This window comes from Solanum stenotomum, chromosome 6 (assembly GCF_019186545.1).
Source record: "Solanum stenotomum isolate F172 chromosome 6, ASM1918654v1, whole genome shotgun sequence".
Lineage (NCBI taxonomy): Eukaryota > Viridiplantae > Streptophyta > Magnoliopsida > Solanales > Solanaceae > Solanum > Solanum stenotomum.
Genome location: NC_064287.1, coordinates 2,752,620 through 2,774,738, shown reverse-complemented (window position 1 = coordinate 2,774,738; position 22,119 = coordinate 2,752,620). Strand labels below are relative to the sequence as shown.

General features: G+C 36.3%; 3 protein-coding genes across 4 annotated transcripts; all 3 read right to left on the bottom strand.

The window, feature by feature from the left end:
• Positions 1-1,749: 1,749 nt before the first annotated feature.
• LOC125869140 (serine/threonine-protein kinase BLUS1-like) lies at positions 1,750-3,032 on the bottom strand. The gene is made up of 2 exons (XM_049549698.1): positions 2,328-3,032; positions 1,750-2,241 (listed from the first exon to the last, which is right to left on the bottom strand). Exons 1-2 carry the CDS (start codon positions 3,030-3,032, stop codon positions 1,750-1,752), a joined length of 1,197 nt encoding a protein of 398 aa, XP_049405655.1.
• Positions 3,033-12,097: 9,065 nt separating this feature from the next.
• On the bottom strand, positions 12,098-13,380 carry LOC125867266 (serine/threonine-protein kinase BLUS1-like). Its single transcript, XM_049547701.1, has 2 exons — positions 12,676-13,380; positions 12,098-12,589 (listed from the first exon to the last, which is right to left on the bottom strand). The coding sequence occupies exons 1-2, from the start codon at positions 13,378-13,380 to the stop codon at positions 12,098-12,100; spliced, it is 1,197 nt and encodes a 398-aa protein (XP_049403658.1).
• A 1,730-nt stretch (positions 13,381-15,110) lies between these two features.
• Positions 15,111-21,904, bottom strand: LOC125867942 (putative casein kinase II subunit beta-4). 2 transcript variants are annotated; one of them, XM_049548530.1, is made up of 5 exons: positions 21,464-21,904; positions 19,733-19,951; positions 15,993-16,102; positions 15,699-15,864; positions 15,111-15,511 (listed from the first exon to the last, which is right to left on the bottom strand). In XM_049548530.1, exons 1-5 carry the CDS (start codon positions 21,702-21,704, stop codon positions 15,381-15,383), a joined length of 867 nt encoding a protein of 288 aa, XP_049404487.1. In that variant the 5' UTR covers positions 21,705-21,904; the 3' UTR covers positions 15,111-15,380. The 2 variants fall into 2 exon arrangements, with proteins under 2 accessions (XP_049404487.1, XP_049404488.1); XM_049548531.1 differs by having other exon boundaries at positions 15,993-16,087; positions 21,464-21,894.
• Between the last annotated feature and the right edge of the window lie 215 nt (positions 21,905-22,119).

The following is a 22,119-nucleotide window of genomic DNA, read 5'->3' as shown; positions in this document are numbered from 1 at the left end:
TAATGTTTAAAATCAATTCCTTTGAAGTTACCATCAGTAAATCAATTCCGTTGAAGCTATTATTGGTAATTTTTAAACTTTGTTTAGTAGTTAACACACTTCCAATAAAGTCACAAATGACTAATTTGAGACAAATATCAATACAGACTAACGCTAATGATAAAAAAATTCATAAAAATTAGATTGGTGAAGTCTAATAGAGAAAAAACAAACAAACAAAAAATAGAAAAAAAAAAAACAATATACGCATCATTCGTAAGACTTTATTCATATAGATTATAGATAGAAAATAAATATAGAATCAATAAGTTATCCATGGGTTATTCGGATCGAATATGAGGGGAGGACCTGCTCTATTAGGTCTATTACTTCTTCTTCATCAGAAATTAATGAAGAGCAAATGAAAAAGATTTTCTTCATTATATATCTTTTTCTTCTGGAAACTCGTTTCTCAACTTTAGCAAATTATATACTGCCTATTTATATATCAAAATGACATGTGTATTAGCATATTTATTTTTGGTGCACAATTATTTATCATGTCATATTTTTCTCATCTATTATGCTGAATTAAGCGAATAGATTACCATCTATGAAAAACTTACAATAAAAAATAGACTTGTTTGAATCTCGAAATTCAAAAAGTATCACATAAAATGGGACGGATAGAGTATTTATTTTGGTGGACAACACGCACCAGGACAACTTTAGGTGTATGGCCTACAAAGTCAAAGAAAAAATCCTATAACTTTTCAATATGAAGGGGTCTTTTATTTCTCTTATAACACATATAACCTCCAACTTTTCATTTCACTCATTATTCTTCCGGGAAAAGGTACAAGTACCCTTCTAGACTATGACCCAAATTTCAGAGACACGCCTTAACTAAACTAAGGTCCTATTACCCCCTGAACTCATTTGTAATTTTGTGCACCTTTTTGACTTACGTGACATCCAAATATCTCCCACGCGCCTCAATTGCGTGGAGTCACGGAATGTGCCACGTAAGACAAAAGGTGTACAAAATTACAAAAAAAATAAGTTCAAGGGTAATAGGACCTTAATTTAGTTAAGGTGTGTCTCTGAGATTTCGGTCATAGTCTAGGGGTACTTGTGCCACGTGTTTTCCGAATCGATTTTAGGGGCAGGGTATAAGTCCTTATCTCCACTAGTTCTTGAGTCGCTAACCATGGAGCGTTGTTAACTTTACAACCTTCTTCTTCAGCTTTTGAAGGAAAGAAATCACTACCCATGGAGTGTTGTTAACTTGGTACTCTTTATCTTGGATTGCTCACACCAGAAGAAAGTTGCAATTTATTAGGGAAAAGGGTATTCGGAAAAGAATGTTGCCTTGATGAACTATTCGTCGTTGGAGAAGAAATAGCTTGAAAGTGTGCGGGGCTTCCTTTGCTACTTGATCTGATTGGTGGTGTCATTGCAAGGAAGCGAAAGAAAAAGATTTTGTTGCTTGAAGTTTACGATAACATTGAAGCATAGAAGCTTCATATACAGAGCTTCTTTACTCATACTTTAATTTTTTACTTATTGATTGCACAATATTCAACTATTAATAAGCAACTTCACACACTAAATTGATACTACAATTCTAATATAATTATAATAGAGAGCCAACAGAAGAAATGTAATTCCCTTTCTAGCAATAAAGTGTCTGAAAACATGAACTACTACAGTATGACATTTCTATGTAACAATATGCCCCTTTCTCTGGTACTGTAGCATCATCAGACATCAGCAATAAGGCATTGGATTCTTAGCATACAACACGCGGCGTTGAAACCATTGCAAGTTCTTAGCATACCGAAAAAATGGTCTCTGCAGTAGATCTCCAACTGATGGCCTCTTTGATTCTTTGCTAGAAAGACAATCCAACACCAACTCCTCAAACTCTTTTGAAAACTTTCTTTTACCTTTCACATACTTCAGCTTGTCGTTAAAATATACCACAGCTTTCTTCATTTTCCCTTTCCCTTTCCCTTCTTCTACATTAATCTCCTCAAGCACATCTTCCAACTTATCTGGCAATCTCCTCGACCTCTTTATCTTCTTGATCATCGCCTCAAATTCTTCGCGATTGCTTATTCTTAAATTTCCATACGCTAATTCCAATGCTGCTACACCGACTAACCATATATCGGAATGAACAGTGCAGGCATCATCACATTGTGAATAGAACACCTCTGGCGCAGCAGCCCATTTGTACAACTCGCGTAGTTCTAGATTCTGTTGAAAATTCATAAACACAAGTAAAATTATGGACTAATAACACAATTTCAACACCTTAATTTAACTAACAAATTGTTTATTACCGGATGTCCACCAGGATCTTTTGGTAGAATGGTAACAGTTGAGTCAACGCCAAGTTCTGTTCCATGACTAACAGAAAGAGGAGACTCAAACTCTGAATAGTAAATCGTTGCTGCAAATCCCAATTTGATTTCAACTTTCGAAATAGGTGTCTGTTTAAAATTAACATAGATATTCCCAGCACTGAAACGCTTATGAATCAGACCCAAATTATGAAGATCAAACAAACCCAGAAACGCTTGTTTAAGAGCAATAGCAATACAATCCTCCGGTAATCCGTTGTTAAATCGAGTTGACAGAATGTAACGGAGCGATCCTTCTGACATATAAGGCAATGCAACACAGTATCCTCCTTGGAATTTCTGAATAACCCATTTTTCGACGTTAATAATGTTCGAATTGTGTATTGATTGTCCTGCCTCTATGCTCCGGGGGACATCTTGTGAGGGTCGGATGAACTTGACAGTGGCGTAACCGGAAGGGAGAAAACTGTCGTTGTGGATCCAATCGGATGTGTAGTAACAAGCTTTGTAAATGAGATCGAAAGTATTGTGGTTGTGAGTATGCAGCAGTTGGACGTAATTAATTCCGATTATTTCTAGGAGAACGTACTTAGTGCCAGTGTTTCGTTCGATGAAGACATTTCCGGGTCGAGGATGGTAGGTGAATTGGGGTATGAAATGGGGAAAGCAGCGGCGTGCAGCCATTTTTTCCGAGGGAGTTTTTTTTTTCTTGATGAAGAAGATGAAGAAGAGGGAAGTTTACAGAGTAAAACAAATTGGGGCCAAAAAGCCGTTACAAATGGCGCGCACCTAACCATTTTCCAGTTTTCTGTTTTCATTTCTCTTTTTTTTTTTTTTAATTACCTTGGCGCACATTATCACTTATAATATTTTTTAAGTAATTATCAAATAAGTAAATTATTGTGCTGAATAGATCAATAAAACGGATACTCATCTGGATGTTTGATACTCGTATTGGAGTCCACCGATTTCGAATTCGCATCTTATAGAGCTCTTTTAAGGGGAATACACTCTCTACCAATAATTGTTTAAATTGACTTGTTTTAAGTGTTATTTTTTGTGTGTGGGATGTTTGGAAAAGATAACAAATGCCTAAACATAAATTACTTTTAGACCAAAAAGTGTAAAAATAAGCTTAATACTAAAACTTAAATATGACCAACAATGATTTTTTAACTTTTAACTTATTAGTTATTATTTTTAAAAGGGAAAATGGTCTGATATTCCAATTTCATAATCAACAATAATACTAACAAAAAGACTATGGTATGTTGTTTTTGGTCCTAAATTCTAGGGCTAACTTGAGAAAGTAATTTGAACATAAAATTTGAAGATCTAGGATCCCAAAACAGCCCAATTTCACCATCAACGCCCAATCTGCTACTGTTAAACAATTCAATGCACGAAAGAGCGTAGTCATCGTTGCGCAGCTTCCATAAGTAAACACGCTCACCTTCATACTTCTTAGGAGCATTATCCGCTGTTACATCCCACACTTGAACACATCCCCGCACCCGTTCACCAAATTTTTGGCCAGGTCCAATGTCCAGTATCGAAGAATGTACTCAAACGTCTCTATATATGGAATCAACAGGGCTCCTGCCTCAACCTCATAACCATAATTGTCATTTGACCAAAAATTGTGAATGAGATTATTTCGAAAAATTGTCTTCAAAACCAATCATTTTTAGATAGTGTTCCAAACCAAAAATTGAGCTTCATCGTTTTACAGAGGAAAATGCCGCTATCTCATATTGAAAGGAAGAGCTTTTGGCATTTTCTTCACCCATTGCTACGAGCCACGAGCAATGACCATCCATTCGGATGAAAATTTTGTCCAGTATAGACAAGCTTGTGTGATAATTCCCTTCCCCATAATATACGGAGCTCCTGTACTCATACTTTAACTCTTTACTTATTGATTGCACAATACTCAACTATTCATAAGCAACTTCACACACTAAATTGATAACGCGTGTCATTGACCTCATACAAATTTAATTGTACCGTTTTCCTGATAACAATTTCCACTTAGCCTTGACATTGTTTCTATTTTTTAAAAAAACTACAATTCTAATATAATTATCTTTACCATGGAATAATAGAGAACCAACAGAAGAAGTGCAATTCCCTTTGTGGACTTGGATCTCCTTAATTAAAGAGAGTGAGATATTTGTGTCTCAGCCTAAATATATTTTTATTTGTTTTTGTTATTTTATTTTCAACTGTAATTTATTATATTTGTGGTATATTACACCAACAATAATTAAACTAGTCTTTCTTTTATCTTAGTGTCCAAATATATTTAGGATTTGGAAACGGTAATTTATTTTATGCTCAAAGGAACAGGCTTTAATTATGATAATCCCCGGGCTGTTAAACAAATACTCGAGTATCCTTGAGACCTTTTATCATTAAAAGAAAAAAGAGAACTTCATGTTATAATTGTCTCTCGTAAATTTTCTAGTGCTGGTTTTCACTAAACTCAGATTAGGCCTGGCGTTTCTGATGGAGAGGTACCGAAGATTTCAACATGTTAATACGCTGATCTTTTACTTGTTATATTGTTTGCTCTTGTTCCTCATTTAAGGTATGGACTCTATCTACTATTATGGATATCCATTTTTCTTTAATGACGGTTCAAGAGTTGAGGCTGCTCCCAACTACTGCTATTAATTGAATTTTAAGTTTGACTAGACAGGACGATAAAATCTTAAAGAACCTTCTATATATGTTAATACTAACAAAATATGGGAGGAAACCGGCCAGATTTATTTCTTAAATTGTTTCCTTCGACGATGAAGATGGTTTATGCTCATTTCTGTACAAAGATCTAAGATATGACTACTATTGTTAGATTAACTTATGCTTCGAAAAACTGCAGAGCAAACTGAGAGTTCCCCTCAAGAATGTGTTGGCTGAACTAGCATGAATGGCTCAAGAAGAGCATTCTATGGTAATGTCATCATTTTAGTTTTGATCTTATATCGTGCAAAGAAGAATTTCGACAGCCAGGAGATGAGTTTTTACTTACAGCCATCACTTACGCCAAATGCAGGTATTTGTCCAGAGGGTTATGCATCTGCCTCTTGTGGGGTCCATCCCCATGTGCCAAACTTTGAACAATTCTCACAATTTCAAAGGTTGGCAAATTTGGATATACATGTGCTGATTTATTTTTTAGATTTCCTCAAAAGTCAAATGTTGGTAAGTTGTGAAGAAGAAAAAAATGTTTTTCTTCTGTAGCACATTTGGAGGCTACTGCATTTGTTCTCTATAAAAGGGAGGGTCATTCTTCTTCTAAAATGCACCAAAAACAAAGGAGAGAAAAGAAGAGTGAGGCATTACAGAGAAAAATAGTCTGTGAGGAAAAATAGAGAGTGTGAGCGATATTGTAGTGAGGTGGGAAAATCAAAAGAGGGTTATTTCTTTTTGAGTGTGTAGTGGTCTTTGGAGTTTGGTACTCAGACTTACAAGTGGAAAAATCCTTACTATAGTGATATCATTTGCTCCTCTCGGGCCGTGGTTTTTTCCCTTTTTCAGGAGGGTTTCCACGTAAAATCTTGGTGTCATTATTGCTCCTTTTATTCTCGTTGATTAATTGTATTGTTGTGATCCACTTTTATTGCTTTTATTATCGCAAATATTATTTCTATTGCGAGTTTATTTCCAACAATTGGTATTAGAGCACAAGTTCTGCTCATTTACAGAAATATTTTTTGCAGCTTATCGTACTATACTCAGTGGAAAAAAAATGTCTGGAGTAAAGTACAAGGTAGCAAAATTCAACGGTGAGCGGTTTCTCAACGTGACAGAGAAGGATGAGAGACTTGCTCATCCAACAGGGTTTGCACAAGGCACTAGGCGGCAAATCCAAAAAGCCCGAATCCATGAAACTTGGGGATTGGGAAGAAATGGATGAAAAGGCTGCTAGTGCAATCAAGTTGCACTTAACAGATGATGTGGTTGATAACATCATCGATGAAGAGAGTGCATGTGGCATTTGGACAAAGTTAGAAAATCTATACATGTCCAAAACGCTGACAAATAAATTGTACCTAAAGAAGCATTTATATGCCCTACATATGGGTGAAGGTACAAATTTTTTGTCCCATTTAAATGTGCTTAATGGACTAATCACGCAGCTAGCAAACCTCGGAGTAGAGATTGAGGAGGAAGATAAAGTAATAGTGCTCCTAAACTCATTATAATTAAAGGTGAAGAAATTTCAAACCATTTTACCACGACCATGTATTAATTAGTCCAATCAACTTGCTAGTTCATCTATTAATCCTAATGTCAGAAGCCGTGCATCCATGCAAGTGGTAAGGACTCTATTGAGTTGAAGGATGTCACATCAGCCCTTCTGCTTAATGAGAAGATGAGAAAAAAGCCTGAAAATCACGGACAGGCTCTCATCACAGAAAGTAGAGGCAGAAGTTACCAAAGGAGCTCAAGTAACTATGGTAGATCCAGAGCTCGTGGAAAGTCCAAGGTCTGATCAAAATCAAAGGCTAGAAATTGCTACAATTGTGATCAACCAGGTCACTTCAAAAAAGATTGTCCAAATCTAAAAAGGGACAAAGGAGAAAGCAGTGGCCAGAAGAATGATGACAACACAACTGCCAAGGTGCAAAATAATGACAATGTTGTTCTCCTCATAAACGAGGAAGAGGAATGTATGCACTTGGCAGGTGTAGAGTCGGAATGGGTGGTCGACACAACAACATCTTACCATGCCACATCGATAAGAGATCTTTTTTACAGATATGTAGCAGGTGATTTTGGCAATGTGAAAATGTGTAACACAAGTTACTCAAAGATTGCAGGGATCGGAGACGTTTGCTTAAAGACAAATGTTGGATGTACATTAGTTTTGAAAGATGTGCGCCACGTACCTGATTTGCGGATGAACTTGATCTCGGGAGTTGCTTTGGATCGAGATGGATATGAAAACTACTTTGCAAATAAAAAATGGAGACTCGCCAAAGGGGCATTGGTGATTGCAAAAGGAGATGCTCGTGGCACGTTGTACAAGACAAATGCAGAAATATGGTGAATTGAATGCGGCTCACGAAGAGATTTTTGCAGATTTGTGGCATAGAAGAATGGGTCATATGAGCGAGAAAGGATTGCAAATTCTTTCCAAAAAATCACTCATCTCTTTTGCCAAAGGTACAACGATAAAACCTTGTAACTACTATTTATTTGGTAAGCAACATAGAGTCTCATTTCAGACATCATCTGAAAGAAAGTTAAATATACTTGATTTGGTATATTCTAATGTTTGTGGTCCAATGGAGATAGAATTGATGGGAGGTAATAAATACTTTGTTACCTTTATTGATGATGCTTCACGAAAATTGTGGGTTTATATCTTGAAAACCAAAGATTAGGTGTTTCAAGTATTTCAAAAGTTTCATGCTCTGGTAGAAAGAGAGACGGGTCGGAAGCTAAAACGTCTCTGAACCGACAATGGAGGTGAGTACACTTCAAGAAAATTTGAAGAGTATTGTTCAAACCATGGAATCAGACATGAAAAGACAGTTCCTAGAACCCCACAACACAATGGTGTAGCTGAGAGAATGAATCGCACCATTGTTGAGAATGTAAGAAGCATGCTCAGAATGGCTAAATTACCTAAGTCATTCTGGGGTGAAGCAGTTCGGACAGCATGCTATCTTATCAATCGTAGTCCATTAGTTCCATTGGAGTTTGACATTCCGGAGAGAGTTTGGACCAACAAGGAGATGTCTTACTCGCACTTAAAGGTGTTCGGTTGTAAAGCTTTTGCACATGTACCGAAGGAGCAGAGAACCAAGCTAGATGATAAATCAGTTTCTGCATATTCATCGGATATGGAGATGAAGAGTTCGGGTACAGACTGTGGGATCCTGTAAAGAAGAAGGTCATCAGAAGCAGAGATGTAATCTTCCGAGAAAGTGAAGTTTGAACTGTTAATGATCTATCTGAGAAGGCCAAGAAAAAGAATGGTATAGTCCCTAATCTTGTTACCATTCCTTATTCTTCTAACCATCCCATAAGTGCAGAAAGTACGATCAATGAAGTCATTGAACAGGAAGAGCAACCTGATGAGATTGTTAAGCAGAGGGAGCAACTTAGTGATAATACCGAGCAAGTGGAGTACCCGGAAGAAGAAGAACAGTCTCAACCTCTGAAGAGATCAGAAAGACAAAGGATAAAGTCATCCAAGTACCCTTCCTCAGAGTATGTCCTCATCAATGATGAAGTGGAGCTAGAAAGTCTTAAAGAGATGTTGACTCATCCAGAAAACAGCCAATGGATGAAATCCATACAAGAAGAGATGGAATCTCTACAGAAAAATGGCACATACCAATTAGTTGAACTTCCAAAAGGCAAAAGACTGTTTAAGTGCAAGTGGGTCTTTAAACTCAAGAAAGATGGAAATGGAAAGTTGGTCAGGTACAAAGCTCGATTGGTTGTAAAAGGCTTCGAACAAAATAAAAGGTATTGATTTTGATGAAATCTTTTCACCTGTTGTCAAAATGACTTCTATTCGAACTATTTTGAGCCTAGCAGCCAGCCTAGATCTTGAAGTGGAGCAATTGGACGTGAAAACTGCATTTCTTCACGGGGATTTGGAAAAGGAGATTTATATGGAGCAACCAGAGGGATTTGAAGTATCTAGAAAAAAACACATGGTGTGCAAATTGAATAAGAGTCTTTATGGGTTGAAACAGGCACCAAGGCAATGGTACAAAAAGTTTGACTCTTTCATGAAAAGTCAAATGTACACAAAGACCTATTATGTCCATGTGTATACTTCAAAAGATTTTCTGACAACAATTTTATTATTTTGTTGTTGTATGTGGATGACATGTTAATTGTAGGACAAGACAAAGATTTGATTGCAAGGTTGAAGAGAGATTTGTCCAAGTCGTTTGACATGAAGGACTTGGGCCTAGCACAACAAATTCTAGGGATGAAAATTGTTCGAGAACGAACAAAAAGAAAGTTGTGGCTATCTCAAGAGAAGTACATTGAACGTGTACTAGAACGCTTCAACATAAAGAGTGCTAAACCTGTTAGCACGCCTCTTGCGAGTCATCTGAAGTTGAGCAAACAGATGTGTCCTACAACAAAAAAAAAGAGAAAGAGAGAAAGACCAATGTTCTTTATTCTTCAGCAGTGAGGAGTTTGATGTATGCAATGGTGTGTATAAGACCTGATATTGCTCATGCAGTTGGTGTTGTTAGCAGATTCCTTGAAAATCCTGGAAAAGAACACTGGGAGGCAGTTAAGTGGATACTCAGGTACCTAAGAGGTACCACAAGAGATTGCTTGTGTTTTGAAGGATTTGATCCAATCTTGAAGGGCTATACAGACGCTGATATGGCAGGTGACCTCGATAACAAAAAATCCACTACTGGATATTTGTTTACATTTTCAGGGGGAGCTATATCATGGCAATCAAAGTTGCAGAAGTGTGTCGCACTCTCTACAACTGAGGCAGAGTATATTGCTGCTACTGAAGCTGGCAAAGAGATGGTATGGCTGAAACGATTTCTTCAAGAACTTAGATTGCATCAGAAGGAGTATGTCGTCTATTAAGATAGTCAAAGTGCAATAGACTTGAGCAAGAACACCATATATCATGCAAGGACGAAGCATATCGACGTGAGCTATCACTGGATTCGTGTAAAGATAGAGGACGGATCTATGCAAGTCATGAAGATCCCTATTAGTGAAAACCCTTCATATGCTGACCAAGGTGGTATGAAGAGACAAGTTCGAGCTATGCAAAGAACATGTCGGCATGCACTCAAGCTAGAAAGTTAGAGCTACCTCCTTCAGGTGAATAGGTCTGGAGGGGGAGATTGTGGGGTCCATCCCCATGTGCCAAACTTTGAACAATTCTCACAATTTCAAAGGTTGGCAGATTTGGATAAACATGTGCTGATTTATTTTTCAGATTTCCTCAAAAGTCAAATGTTGGTAAGCTGTGAAGAAGAAAAAATTGTTTTTCTTCTGTAGCACATTTGGAGGCTATTGCATTTGTTCTCTATAAAAGGGAGGGTCATTCTTCTTCTAAAATGCACCAAAAACAAAGGAGAGAAAAGAAGAGTGAGGCATCACAGAGGAAAATAGTCTGTGAGGAAAAATAGAGAGTGTGAGCGATATTGTAGTGAAGTGGGAAAATCAAAAGAGGGTTATTTCTTTTTGAGTGTGTAGTGGTCTTTGGAGTTTTTTACTCAGACCTACAAGTGTAAAAATCCTTACTATAGTAATATCACTTGCTCCTCTCGGACGTGGTTTTTCCCTTATTCAGGAGGGTTTCCACGTAAAATCTTGGTGTCATTATTGCTCCTTTTATTCTCGTTGACTAATTGTATTGTTGTGTTCCGCTTTTATTGCTTTTATTACTGCAAATATTATTTTTGTTGCGGGTTTATTCCCAACACCTCTAAAAGCCATGCCCAACAGTTGAGCAGCAAGAAACTCATGTTGCCTTTATTCTTTTGCAATAGCTGTTAGCTAGGATTTTTCAGAAACAGTTGAGCAGAAAAAAATGGAAACAAAGACTTGATATATACTTGCACAGCAGTTCCCTTCTGTTAGCAGTTAGTTGATATTAATCAAGTGGTTAGTTAGTTGTGTCTGTTAAATGAGCTGACTCTATGTAAACAGATAAGTGCACTCACTAACAGCAAAATGGACACCGTCTCTTTGATGTTACTGTGCATATTCTGTTAGATGAACTACAATGACTAATGCTAGCGCATACACTTGCTAGTTCAGATCAGCAGAATTGAGGTACGAAAACGATGATATCAGCAAATTCAAGTAAAAGAAAAAACAGAATCAAAAGAATGTTTATGTGATTGTTGTAAGACCTTTCAAGAACGAAATAAAACAGTTTGAACTATCACATCTTTTCTCATTCTTATCTACTCAGGCACAAAACATTCAAACTTGTATAACCATCTTTAATAGGGAGTGAACAGATGAATTAAAACTCATTTCTTTTCTTGCAAATACAAGTAGACAAAATTCCAAGTACAAAAAACAGATTAAATTTGAGAAAAGAATCATCCATCATATATTCATATTTCAATTCTTGAATCATTTACACAATTTGAACATAAAACTTGAAGATATCCCAAAATCAATCAATACAGGCCTACTTATTGAATCACCAACCTTAGAAAGTAACATGGTAATCTAGGATCCCAAAATAGCGCAATTTCATCACCAACACCCAATCCGCTATCATTATGGGGTAATACGTCTCCTGATGTACCTTATGTTACTCGGATAAAATATTATGGGAGGGCCTGTCTCTATTAGCTCTCGAGTCATTACCCCTTGTGTGTGAAGATGACGATATCAGCAAATTCAAGTTAAAAAAGCAGAAGATGTTCTATCAAAAGAATGTGCGACCTTTCAAGAACGGTAAAACAAGATGTTTTGGAGAAAGTGTGATTCAACTATTGATAAGCAACTTCACACACTAAACTGATAACGCGTGTCATTAACCTCATACAAATTTAACTGTACCGTTTTCCTGATCACAATTACAGTATGTCATTCCACTTAGCCTTGACATTGTTTCTAATGTAATTATCTTTACGATGGAATAATAGAGAACAACAGAAGAAATGTAATTCCCTTTCTAGCAATAAAGTGTCTAAAAACATGAACTACTACAGTATGACATTTCTATGTAACAATATGCCCTTTTTCTGGTACCGTAACATCATCAGACATCAGCAATAAGGCATTGGATTCTTAGCATACAACACGCGGCGTTGAAACCATTGCAAGTTCTTAGCATACCGAAAAAATGGTCTCTGCAGTAGATCTCCAACTGATGGCCTCTTTGATTCTTTGCTAGAAAGACAATCCAACACCAACTCCTCAAACTCTTTTGAAAACTTTCTTTTACCTTTCACATACTTCAGCTTGTCGTTAAAATATACCACAGCTTTCTTCATTTTCCCTTTCCCTTTCCCTTCTTCTACATTAATCTCCTCAAGCACATCTTCCAACTTATCTGGCAATCTCCTCGACCTCTTTATCTTCTTGATCATCGCCTCAAATTCTTCGCGATTGCTTATTCTTAAATTTCCATACGCTAATTCCAATGCTGCTACACCGACTAACCATATATCGGAATGAACAGTGCAGGCATCATCACATTGTGAATAGAACACCTCTGGCGCAGCAGCCCATTTGTACAACTCGCGTAGTTCTAGATTCTGTTGGAAATTCATAAACACAAGTAAAATTATGGACTAATAACACATTTTCAACACCTTAATTTAACTAACAAATTGTTTATTACCGGATGTCCACCAGGATATTTTGGTAGAATGGTAATAGTTGGGTCAGCGCCAAGTTCTGTTTGGTGACTAACAGAAATAGGAGATTCCAACTCTGAATCGTAAATGGTTGCTGCAAATCCCAATTTGATTTCAACTTTCGAAATAGGTGTCTGTTTGAAATTAACATAGATATTCCCAGCACTGAAACACTTATGAATCAGACCCAAATCATGAAGATCAAACAAACCCAGAAGCGCTTGTTTAAGAGCAATAGCAATACAATCCTCCGGTAACCCGTTGTTAAATCGAATTGACAGAATGTAACGGAGCGATCCTTCTGACATATAAGGTAATGCAACGCTGAATGCTCCTTGGAATCTCTGAATAACCCATTGTTTGACGTTAATAATGTTCGAATTGGGGATTGAATTTCCTGCCTCCATGCTCCGAGGGACTTCTTTTCCGGGTCTGATGAACTTGACAGTGGCGTAACCGGAAGGGAGAAAACTGTCATTGTCGATCCAATCGTATGTGTAGTAACAAGCTTTGTAAATGAGATCGAAAGTATTGTGGTTTTGTGTATGCAGCAGTTGGACGTAATTAATTCCGATTATTTCTAGGAGAACGTACTTAGTGCCGGTGTTTCGTTCGATGAAGACACTTCCGGGTCGAGGATGGTAGGTGAATTCAGGTATGAAGCGGGGAACGCAGCGGCGTGCTGCCATTTTTTCCCAGGGAGTTTTTTTTTCTTGATGAAGAAGAGGGAAGTTTACAGAGTAAAACAAATTGGGGCCAAAAAGCCGTTACAAATGGCGCGCACAAACCATTTTCCAGTTTTCTGTTTTCATTTCTCTCTTCTTCTTTTTTTTTTTTTTTTTTTTTTAATTTTTAAGTTGTTTTCAAATAAGTAACTATTGTGCTGAATAGATCAATAAAATAGATACTCACTTCATCTTCCTTTTTTTTTTTTCTCATTTGGATGTTTGATACTTGTATTGGAGTCCAACTATTCTGAATTCGCATCCTTTAAAGCTCTTTTAAAGGAAATACATTCTCTACCAAAGATTGTTTGAATTGACTTATTTTAAGTGAGTTTTTTTTTTTGCGTGATGTTTGGAAAAAATAACAAATGCTTAAAAATAGATTACTTTTAGACTAAAAAGTGTAAAAATAAGTTAAATATTAAAACTTAAATATGGCCAACTATGATTTTTTAACTTTTAACTTATACTCCCTCCGTCCCATTTTATATGTTATCTTTTTACTTTGCACTTACATTAAGAAATGATGTAACTTTACCCTTCTATCCTTATTTAGTGTTTTCTTAAGTCAATTTTATTAATAAATGACAAGATTAATTAACTATTCTATCAAGGATATAATAGGTAAAATATGCATAACTTTTATAAAATGACAAGTATTGTGGTCCAGCTATTTATAGAAAGGGATGACATATAAAATGGGACGGAGGGAGTAACACATTATTTTTAAAAGGGAAAATGGTCTGATATACTTTTCAACTTTATCATTTAGAGCTGAAATTCTTTTCATTACAAAATTGGATCACATATACCCCCTTACCTTTACAAAAATGACTCACATATACACATACCCTTACAAAAGTGATAAAATTAATTTTACTCGAGATAATACAAGAGGATAGGGCTTCATTACATTGGTGGAAACGATACACAGCAGTTACAATCATTGCAAAAGGATGTCCAGAGATATATGCCTAAATTTATTACTACTTGGATATGTGCTCTTTTTGTGTCTTTTCACCTAAGACTGTTGTTGTCTGTCCTCAGGCCATGAGCAATAATCTTGCTGAAGTGATGAAGGTGTGAACACTCAATCAATGACAGATTCCTCTCCCGGTGTTCGTTTTGCTGCTATTAGAACACTAAGAGCTATGAGTGTAGATCTACCTCCACTTACGCCACTTTCAGATGGCAACAAACCCGTCAAACAGGTGACCAAAATTACACTTGTGCATACTTTCTAGGAAGACGAATATAAAACTGTCAAAACACGTTAAAATTACATTCCTGTTGAGAACTTGTAAGAATGGTCTAGGATATGAAAAATGTTACATTTTGTATGAATGTCTTGATAGAATAAAAGCTACATACAATATATAGATTCTTATGGTCCAGCTCTTCTCCAGACTCCCACGTATAGCAAGAGCGTATAATTTTCCATTATACGTTGCTTATAGTTTTCTTTTCTTTTTTTTTGGATGAGAAATGATAGGTTATAGGTTTCACTAAAATCCCCAAAAATTCAGCATTGAAATAACATATTTAGCTTGGATATAACCATCACACATCATTACAACTGAAAATTGTCCTAAAAAAGAAGGGTGATATGCCCTAGTCTATAATCCTGATGACTGGAAAATGGTAGGGGTAAATAATGAAGAGAGATGAAAGGATCATTAGAGGGCCACGAAAAGTGGTCGTCGATGAGCAAATATAAATCAATTCTCAAACTGGTGATGAAACAAGCTTTACAAATGCTGTCATGGCAATATTTCGGGAATAAATTTCACCTGACAGATTGGCAAAACTGCCTTTCATCAATGAAGAACAGTGTTTCATAATTATCACCAACTCCTCTGCTTCACCTGTCTCTACCATGACCAATTGTACATCAAAGCTACCTAGCAAGAATCATTACTGGCAGAAAATTTGATCTGTTTACAACATCATAACGGGCTTTACTGTCAAGTCTTGTGGATCTTGAAACCAAACACCCTGGGGACAAAGTTTTGCGTTGGTTTTTGCGGCTTGAGGTGTCCATACGTCATCAAGAAGAGATGAGGAAATGTTGTCCCAAAGTAAGCTCCATCAATATCTTGAACAGTTAAAGAAATCATATCCAAGAATAAAAATAGGCTATTCAAGCAAGTAACAAACAGCAATATGCAATTTATGAGTAGAGACCTAATCTCAAAATTGATACGAGATTTAGAAGTGCATGTGCATGTGTGCAGAGAGAGAGAGAGAGAGCACATCAAAAAAGTGGTAGCAGAAAAGGATACTGCCTTGGTACTTCGATCGAGGGTAATAGATGTCTTCACACTTCGGACAGTATATTTTTACAGTACTTGCACGCGGAATATCTGATTGACCAACGGGAAGACAAGGCTGTCCACTGCAGTAAACTCGTGGGCATCTTCCAAAGTCGTAGTTTTTGTACTTCTCCAACTGAAAAGGTTTGTCCCAGATATTAGGCACCACCATCTCATGGACAGGTTAAATGTTACACAAGTAAAATGAAACATCAAAAGAAGGAAAATATGAAAGTATACAAGAGAATGTGGACAAACAATTACCATAGCGGCTATTCCCTTGCTAGTCAAAATGTACCGAACATGAATCAAACCATACAACATCTCTGCCGCCGATTCAACCAATTCATTCTGCTCCTCTGTGAACATATCACCTATTCAAAGCAGGAAAAAATTGACAAACCGCAATTGTCTTAATATGAAAAATATGATACAGCATTTTGGATATAGGACAGTATTCTTGGTCTCATAAAGATACTGACAGGGAAGTTTTACTTAGATTATAAAGGAGGATGTGTTTCTAACTCGAAAACATAAAACAAAAAATGAATGAATCATTAAGCTCGGTCTGCCCCAAAAGTCCAAGGATGTACTGGTAACAAAGACATTTTCAACTTGAACATCAGAAAATAGATTCAAGACTTGCAACAAATAAATAGCTTGTTAGATCATGCAACAGAAATTATTCAGAAACGCCACATATATCATTTTTCCAAAACATCAGAATTAGTTAAGAGCCATGATAACAGATTAACCCCCCAAAACCTTACTACTCCCTCTATCCCAATTTATGTGAAGGTGTTTGACTAGCCACCAAGTTTAACAATGAAAGGAAGACTTTGAAACTGCGGTTTAAAATAAGCCATAAATATTTAAAATCATCTCATTAAGTGTAAAGTATTCAATTTAAATTGTTACTAAAAAGAAAAGAGTGTCATAAATTGGAGCAGAAGGAGTACTACATATGGGCTATAAAATGACTTAAAAATCATATGAATATAAACACTTAAAATGACTTAAAAATCATATGAACGCATGGACTCTTAAAATGACTTAAAAATAAGATTTATACACACCTATGGGCATTTCTACACATCATAGTAAGATGGATACAGCCTACACCAGTTGACTGAACCTGGTAGTGTGTGACTGAAAAAGTATAACAACCCGACTCTAAATTCTAAGTTTTAATTTAGGATCTGAGACTTTGTACAAGTCAAAATAACCATTTGGGACTTGTTTGAGGGGTTTGGGTTGGGGCACAAGGGGACAATCCGCAAATGGACTGCAGATTTTTTTCTGGTACTGTTTGCTTCACAACGTGATCATAGCAGGGGAATTTTTGTCATCGCGATCGCATAGGGTAGTGTAACAGGTATAAAAGCTAAAGTTTTGGGATTTTATTTCATTCCAAGACATTTTTGGGGTGCTCTGCACTCGGTTTGGTGCAATTTTTGGAGAGGAAATATCAACTAAGTTTGGGTAAGTTTCTTAAGACTCGTATTTAGTTATATATTAGGACCATGAGATTCAAACCTTCAATCGTTGATTTTGAAGTGTACAACGGAGGGATTTTGTACTAGATTCTAGAATGTGCATTTTAGGATTTGAAGATCGAATTAATGTCGGATTGAGAATCTAATTATAGATTTGAACTCGGGAACTTTCAGGTAACTGATTTTCAAATAAATTTTGGATTTTGACCCCGGGGATTGAGTTTGAATTTTATTAACTTTAACTTGGACCATGTATTAAATTATAGGAATTGATTCCTTAGCTTCATTTGACATTGTTGAACATTCTTTTGGCTAGAGTTGAGCCATTTGGACATATTTGGGTGTGGAAAGGCGGTCATAAAAGGTTGAAAGCTTGCTTTAATCGAGGTAAGTCAAGACTTTGACCTCAATAGGGTAATAATTCCCAACTTATGTGTTATTCGTGACTTGTAATGTGTAGGGATGATTTATACATGGCGTGACATGTATATATACTATTACGTGTAAAAGGGTATACTTAAAATGCTAGGCTTTTGCTTTAGTTCCCATATCCATATTTTGATGAGTTGAGCATTATATATATGCCATGTTGATGAAGTTTAGGCTAGTTAAATACTAGAACCCCCCAGGCCTAGCTCGAGTGGCAAAAGGAGGAGGATTTGTGGCTTAGGTCGCAGGTTCAAGCCCCACACCATGCAAAGTGAAGCCCGATATTTAAGTGGAGAATGGTAGAGGGGCAGGCCCATTATCCACCGAGTTTAGAAGGTTGTGATTGGTCCAAAGGGCAGGTCACAAACAGATATGTGGTGTACACTGTGATTTCCTTTTTTTTAAAGGGCAGGTCACAAACAGATATGTGGTGTACACTGTGATTTCCTTTTTTTTTATGACAAGGAAAACCCGCAGCCGCTACCCTTTGGGTGCGCACAGGGTAAAACCCCCGCTCCTATGCAATAGCTCGCAAACCACATAGGAGAGGTAACCCGCACTAGGCAAGCCCGGTGCGACGAGCTCGACCCAGAAGGCACACCCCTTGCTTTCGCTGGCAAGGGGTTTCGAACTTGAGACCTCCAACATGGAAGTCCCAAGCCCAAACCACTGGACCACTGTGATTTCCTTTTCAGCTCCTGATATGGGATTGATACAGATGTAGAGCTTAGCTGTGAAGGATTAGGGACCGTGTGAGTCCAGTTTGATGCAGATATGTGGGGACTATTGAGTTTAGATTGTGAAAGTAACATGTGGGACTATTGAGTATGTAAGATCATTGATATGATCATTCAGTTTTTTAAAAAAAGATCATTGATATGATCATATGCGCGTGTGGATATGGATCTGTCCCTCATGAGTCAACGACTTGGTACTTCCCTAGGGGTGTGCACGCTAATAATGAAAGAGTTAGCCAACTGAGTTGAGAAGTGAATTATGTGATAAAGATTTTACCTTTACTGTCTTCTTTTGACTATTTTACTTTATTTGATTCATTATCTTTATCGAACATTTCTATTCTGTTGGTTTGAATTGGGATAAATGCTTAAATGCTGTTAACTGGCGATTCATGCCTATATTCTTGTTAATTGCTCATTCCCTTATAAGTCCATTTTTTTATTTTTTATTTTTGAGAAAGGTAACATTTAAAATGCATAAACTAAAGGTAAAGGTGTCTTTTTAAGTAACACTTGTCACTACTCTGTTGGGGGGCAGTCAATGAGACTTATTGGGTACACATTGATTTTCACACGCAAGCTACACTTCCTACACTTTTTGGTACAAGTTTGGATCATAGTACCAACATGGTACGCGAGTGAGTTCCTGTTGTGATCCAGTCTTTCAGTAGTGAGTTGTTTTCCTTCTACCACAGTGGTCATGACATGCTTTTATGTCATTATGTTGTTGACTTTTCCATTGTCGAACTATGTACTTGTTGAGAAATTTGTACCTTTCTCTTTAGTTTGCTCATGACAATATAACATCAGTTAAAGGGAATTTAATTATGTGTTTTTAATTTGGGTTCTGTGTTGTATTAAATCTCTCTCATTTATGACTTTGTTGATTGTTAGCTTTTATTGTTAATGCTTCCGCGTAATTAGATTTGGGTAATAAATGTTTTGGTTTGCGTAGACTGGGATAGTCAATCATAGCTAAGGGAGGATTTGGGTCGTGATAAGAAGTTACTCATTTATTCAATTTTATTATTTCTGAGAACATGAACTTGACCCAAAATTAACCTTCACTAATTTCTCCCAGCCTATTTAAGAACTTGTCGTCCTAATCAACCTAGAACATATCAAGTAAAGCTGACTAGTTTTCCGCATCTTCCATTCACTAGGTACTAATTTGTGGATATAGTCCATAAGAAACCAAAAAACAAAAAAAAAAGTGAACCCAACAATTTCAAAAACAAGAAAATTATATCCTTCAATATAATGAAAAGATAAGTCTAAAATTAATTCTCTGGAATTTCATAACAAAATATGAGGTAATCTAAATAAGAGAAAAAATATGTACCATGGGAGGATTCAACATCAAGGATGAGGTCAAGTGCATAGTCGTAGTAGGGAACTTGACTGCTCAATCCACATAGGTTAAAATCATCCTGAATGTAATCATCATCAACTTCACAGAAGAACTCATTACCACGCAGGTTACAAAACCAAGAAATCCATGAAGTATCATCCCCATCAGAACCACTAACATCAGACTCTTCACTGTCCGTTTCAGATTCCTCTACAAAGTAGATAAAAATGAGGATATACTCCTGTCGATTTTGAAATTCAATTGTAGTGCATTATGGGTTGGCATCGTATGTCATACTATACCCCACCGAAAAAGTTGCACCTCAAGAAGACTAAATTATGTATTTTATTGAGAAAATCGTTGCGACATGCTTTCCACAACTCAACATAAGAACCAACTACAAGTAAAAGATCAAATTATTCTACTTGAAAGGCTAAAGGTTTTTAACAATCAAAACATTAAAGCCTGACTTGAAACAGGATAAATAATTCAGGAACATAAATGATAAATAGTGTTAATTAGTTAGGGAAATATACCATATAAAAATATCAAATTTTAACTTCATAACTTCTATCCCAGAGTACAATTGACTGATACTGCAGCAATATATATTGACCAGTACTAGCATAAAAAGACCACAAAAGTCGGCCTGCACTTATGAGTGCACATCACAACACAAACTATTTTAGAAAAAAGAACTCAACTTTGTAAGCCACTAACAAGAATTGACTATGTACAACCAAACAAATTACATATGATTCCACAAGGATAATCTCATTTCGTCATGTTGAGAATCTGAGAATATCAGAAATTCAATTTGGAAACATCCACAAAGAGCAAGCAACAAAATAAGCAGATTCGGGCCATACTCATTTCATCCATGTTCACCATTTGACACTTGATAAAGCTTTATCTGAAATTCATTCCATGATGCTTTTTGGATAAAAGGAACATTGCAATTACTTCCAAACAAGTACATTATTACAAAATACGGGAAACGAAAGCAATTTTACAATAAGAAGAACTAAAACACGCCAAAGATGGATTAAGCTCCCATAAATTTAACTAATTTCAAATCAATGCAAAGGCAAGTGGATTAAGCTCCCAAAATACTTTACAGCCAAAGCCGCAATTAAAGCAAATGATATATCTTTCTTCTAAGCATGACCAACAACAGTTGAAAACCATTAAATAAAAAAAAAAATAAGAAGAAGAAGAAACTACATACTCCCCTGTTTTCATTTGCCTGTCTCGCTTTAACTTGGCATAGAGTTTAAGAAACTCAAGACAACTTTTTTAAATCTTATGGTCTTAAACTAAAAATACATAGAAAAGAACCCATAATATCGTTTAATCTTGTCATCTTAAACATATCATTTGAAATTAAAGATTAGCCAAAAAGTAAAGAAACAAGTTTTTGAAACGGACTTAAAAAGGAATGTAAGACAAACAAATTGAAACGGGGAAGTAGCTAAAACCATGGTATTATATCACAACTAAAGCCTAAAATGCTCATCTCCAGCAATTACTCCCAAAATCACATCTCTATTAAAACATGTTAAACCAAAACAGCTGGATCCTCTATTCTATCAGCAGCTGCAGAAATGATATCAATAGCTAATCACAAAATACTACAGTTTTAAGCCGATAAAAACAAAATTCAATGCTTTCTAAAAATGGAAAATATTTAATGACAGAAAACAAAAACAAAAAAATCCTAACCATCGGAGCACTTGTTTTTGTTGGTATTACGATGATCAAAATGAGATTTTCCAGCACCACCACCGGTTGACGTAGAGGGAACAGCTTTATCCTTCAAAGACCTAGATGTAGAAGGTGACAACTTCTCCAAGTGCTTATCCAACGCATCATTGATTCGTTTCCGATCCAACGGTCCACCGATCATCTCCGACTTCGATGAACCACCACCACCTCCTCCGCCACCTCCTCGATCTCTATACATTTCTATGAAGTATTTATCAAACCTTGCTACTATATATCTATATGTGCATTCAGAAGATTACAAAAAGTTGAGGAAAATTGGAGAGAAATTGAAGCTGATAAACAGTGAGTCGGGTTGAGGAAGATAATTAGGGTTTCGAAAGGGGAAAGTGGTAGAAGAAGACACAAAGAGCTTCTACGAGGTTCCTTCTCTCTATCTCTCCTTTCTTTTGATTTTGTTATTGTTAGATCTTTTGTTTTCTTTCTCCACCTTGTTTTTTTTTTTTTTTTTTTTCGAGGCTTAATACATCGATAATCCTTAAATTATGAGCAAATTTTATATACATGTTAGAAAATTTATTTATCTTAATTGATTATCGAAAGATATAATGTGTTTTTATCAAATATTTTTATTAAGTTTTATCAGAAAATTGTGC

Coding starts and splice junctions, on each gene's coding strand:
- LOC125867266 (XM_049547701.1), bottom strand. CDS start 13,380: ATGGCAGCACGCCGCTGCGTTCCCCGCTTCATACCTGAATTCACCTAC. Junction 12,590..12,675: donor AATATCCTGGTGGACATCCG/GTAATAAACAAT, acceptor AATTTCCAACAG/AATCTAGAACTACGCGAGTT.
- LOC125867942 (XM_049548530.1), bottom strand. CDS start 21,704: ATGTATAGAGATCGAGGAGGTGGCGGAGGAGGTGGTGGTGGTTCATCG. Junction 19,952..21,463: donor CAAAAACAAGTGCTCCGATG/GTTAGGATTTTT, acceptor TCTACTTTGTAG/AGGAATCTGAAACGGACAGT. Junction 15,865..15,992: donor GCAAGGGAATAGCCGCTATG/GTAATTGTTTGT, acceptor AAACCTTTTCAG/TTGGAGAAGTACAAAAACTA.
- LOC125869140 (XM_049549698.1), bottom strand. CDS start 3,032: ATGGCTGCACGCCGCTGCTTTCCCCATTTCATACCCCAATTCACCTAC. Junction 2,242..2,327: donor AAGATCCTGGTGGACATCCG/GTAATAAACAAT, acceptor AATTTTCAACAG/AATCTAGAACTACGCGAGTT.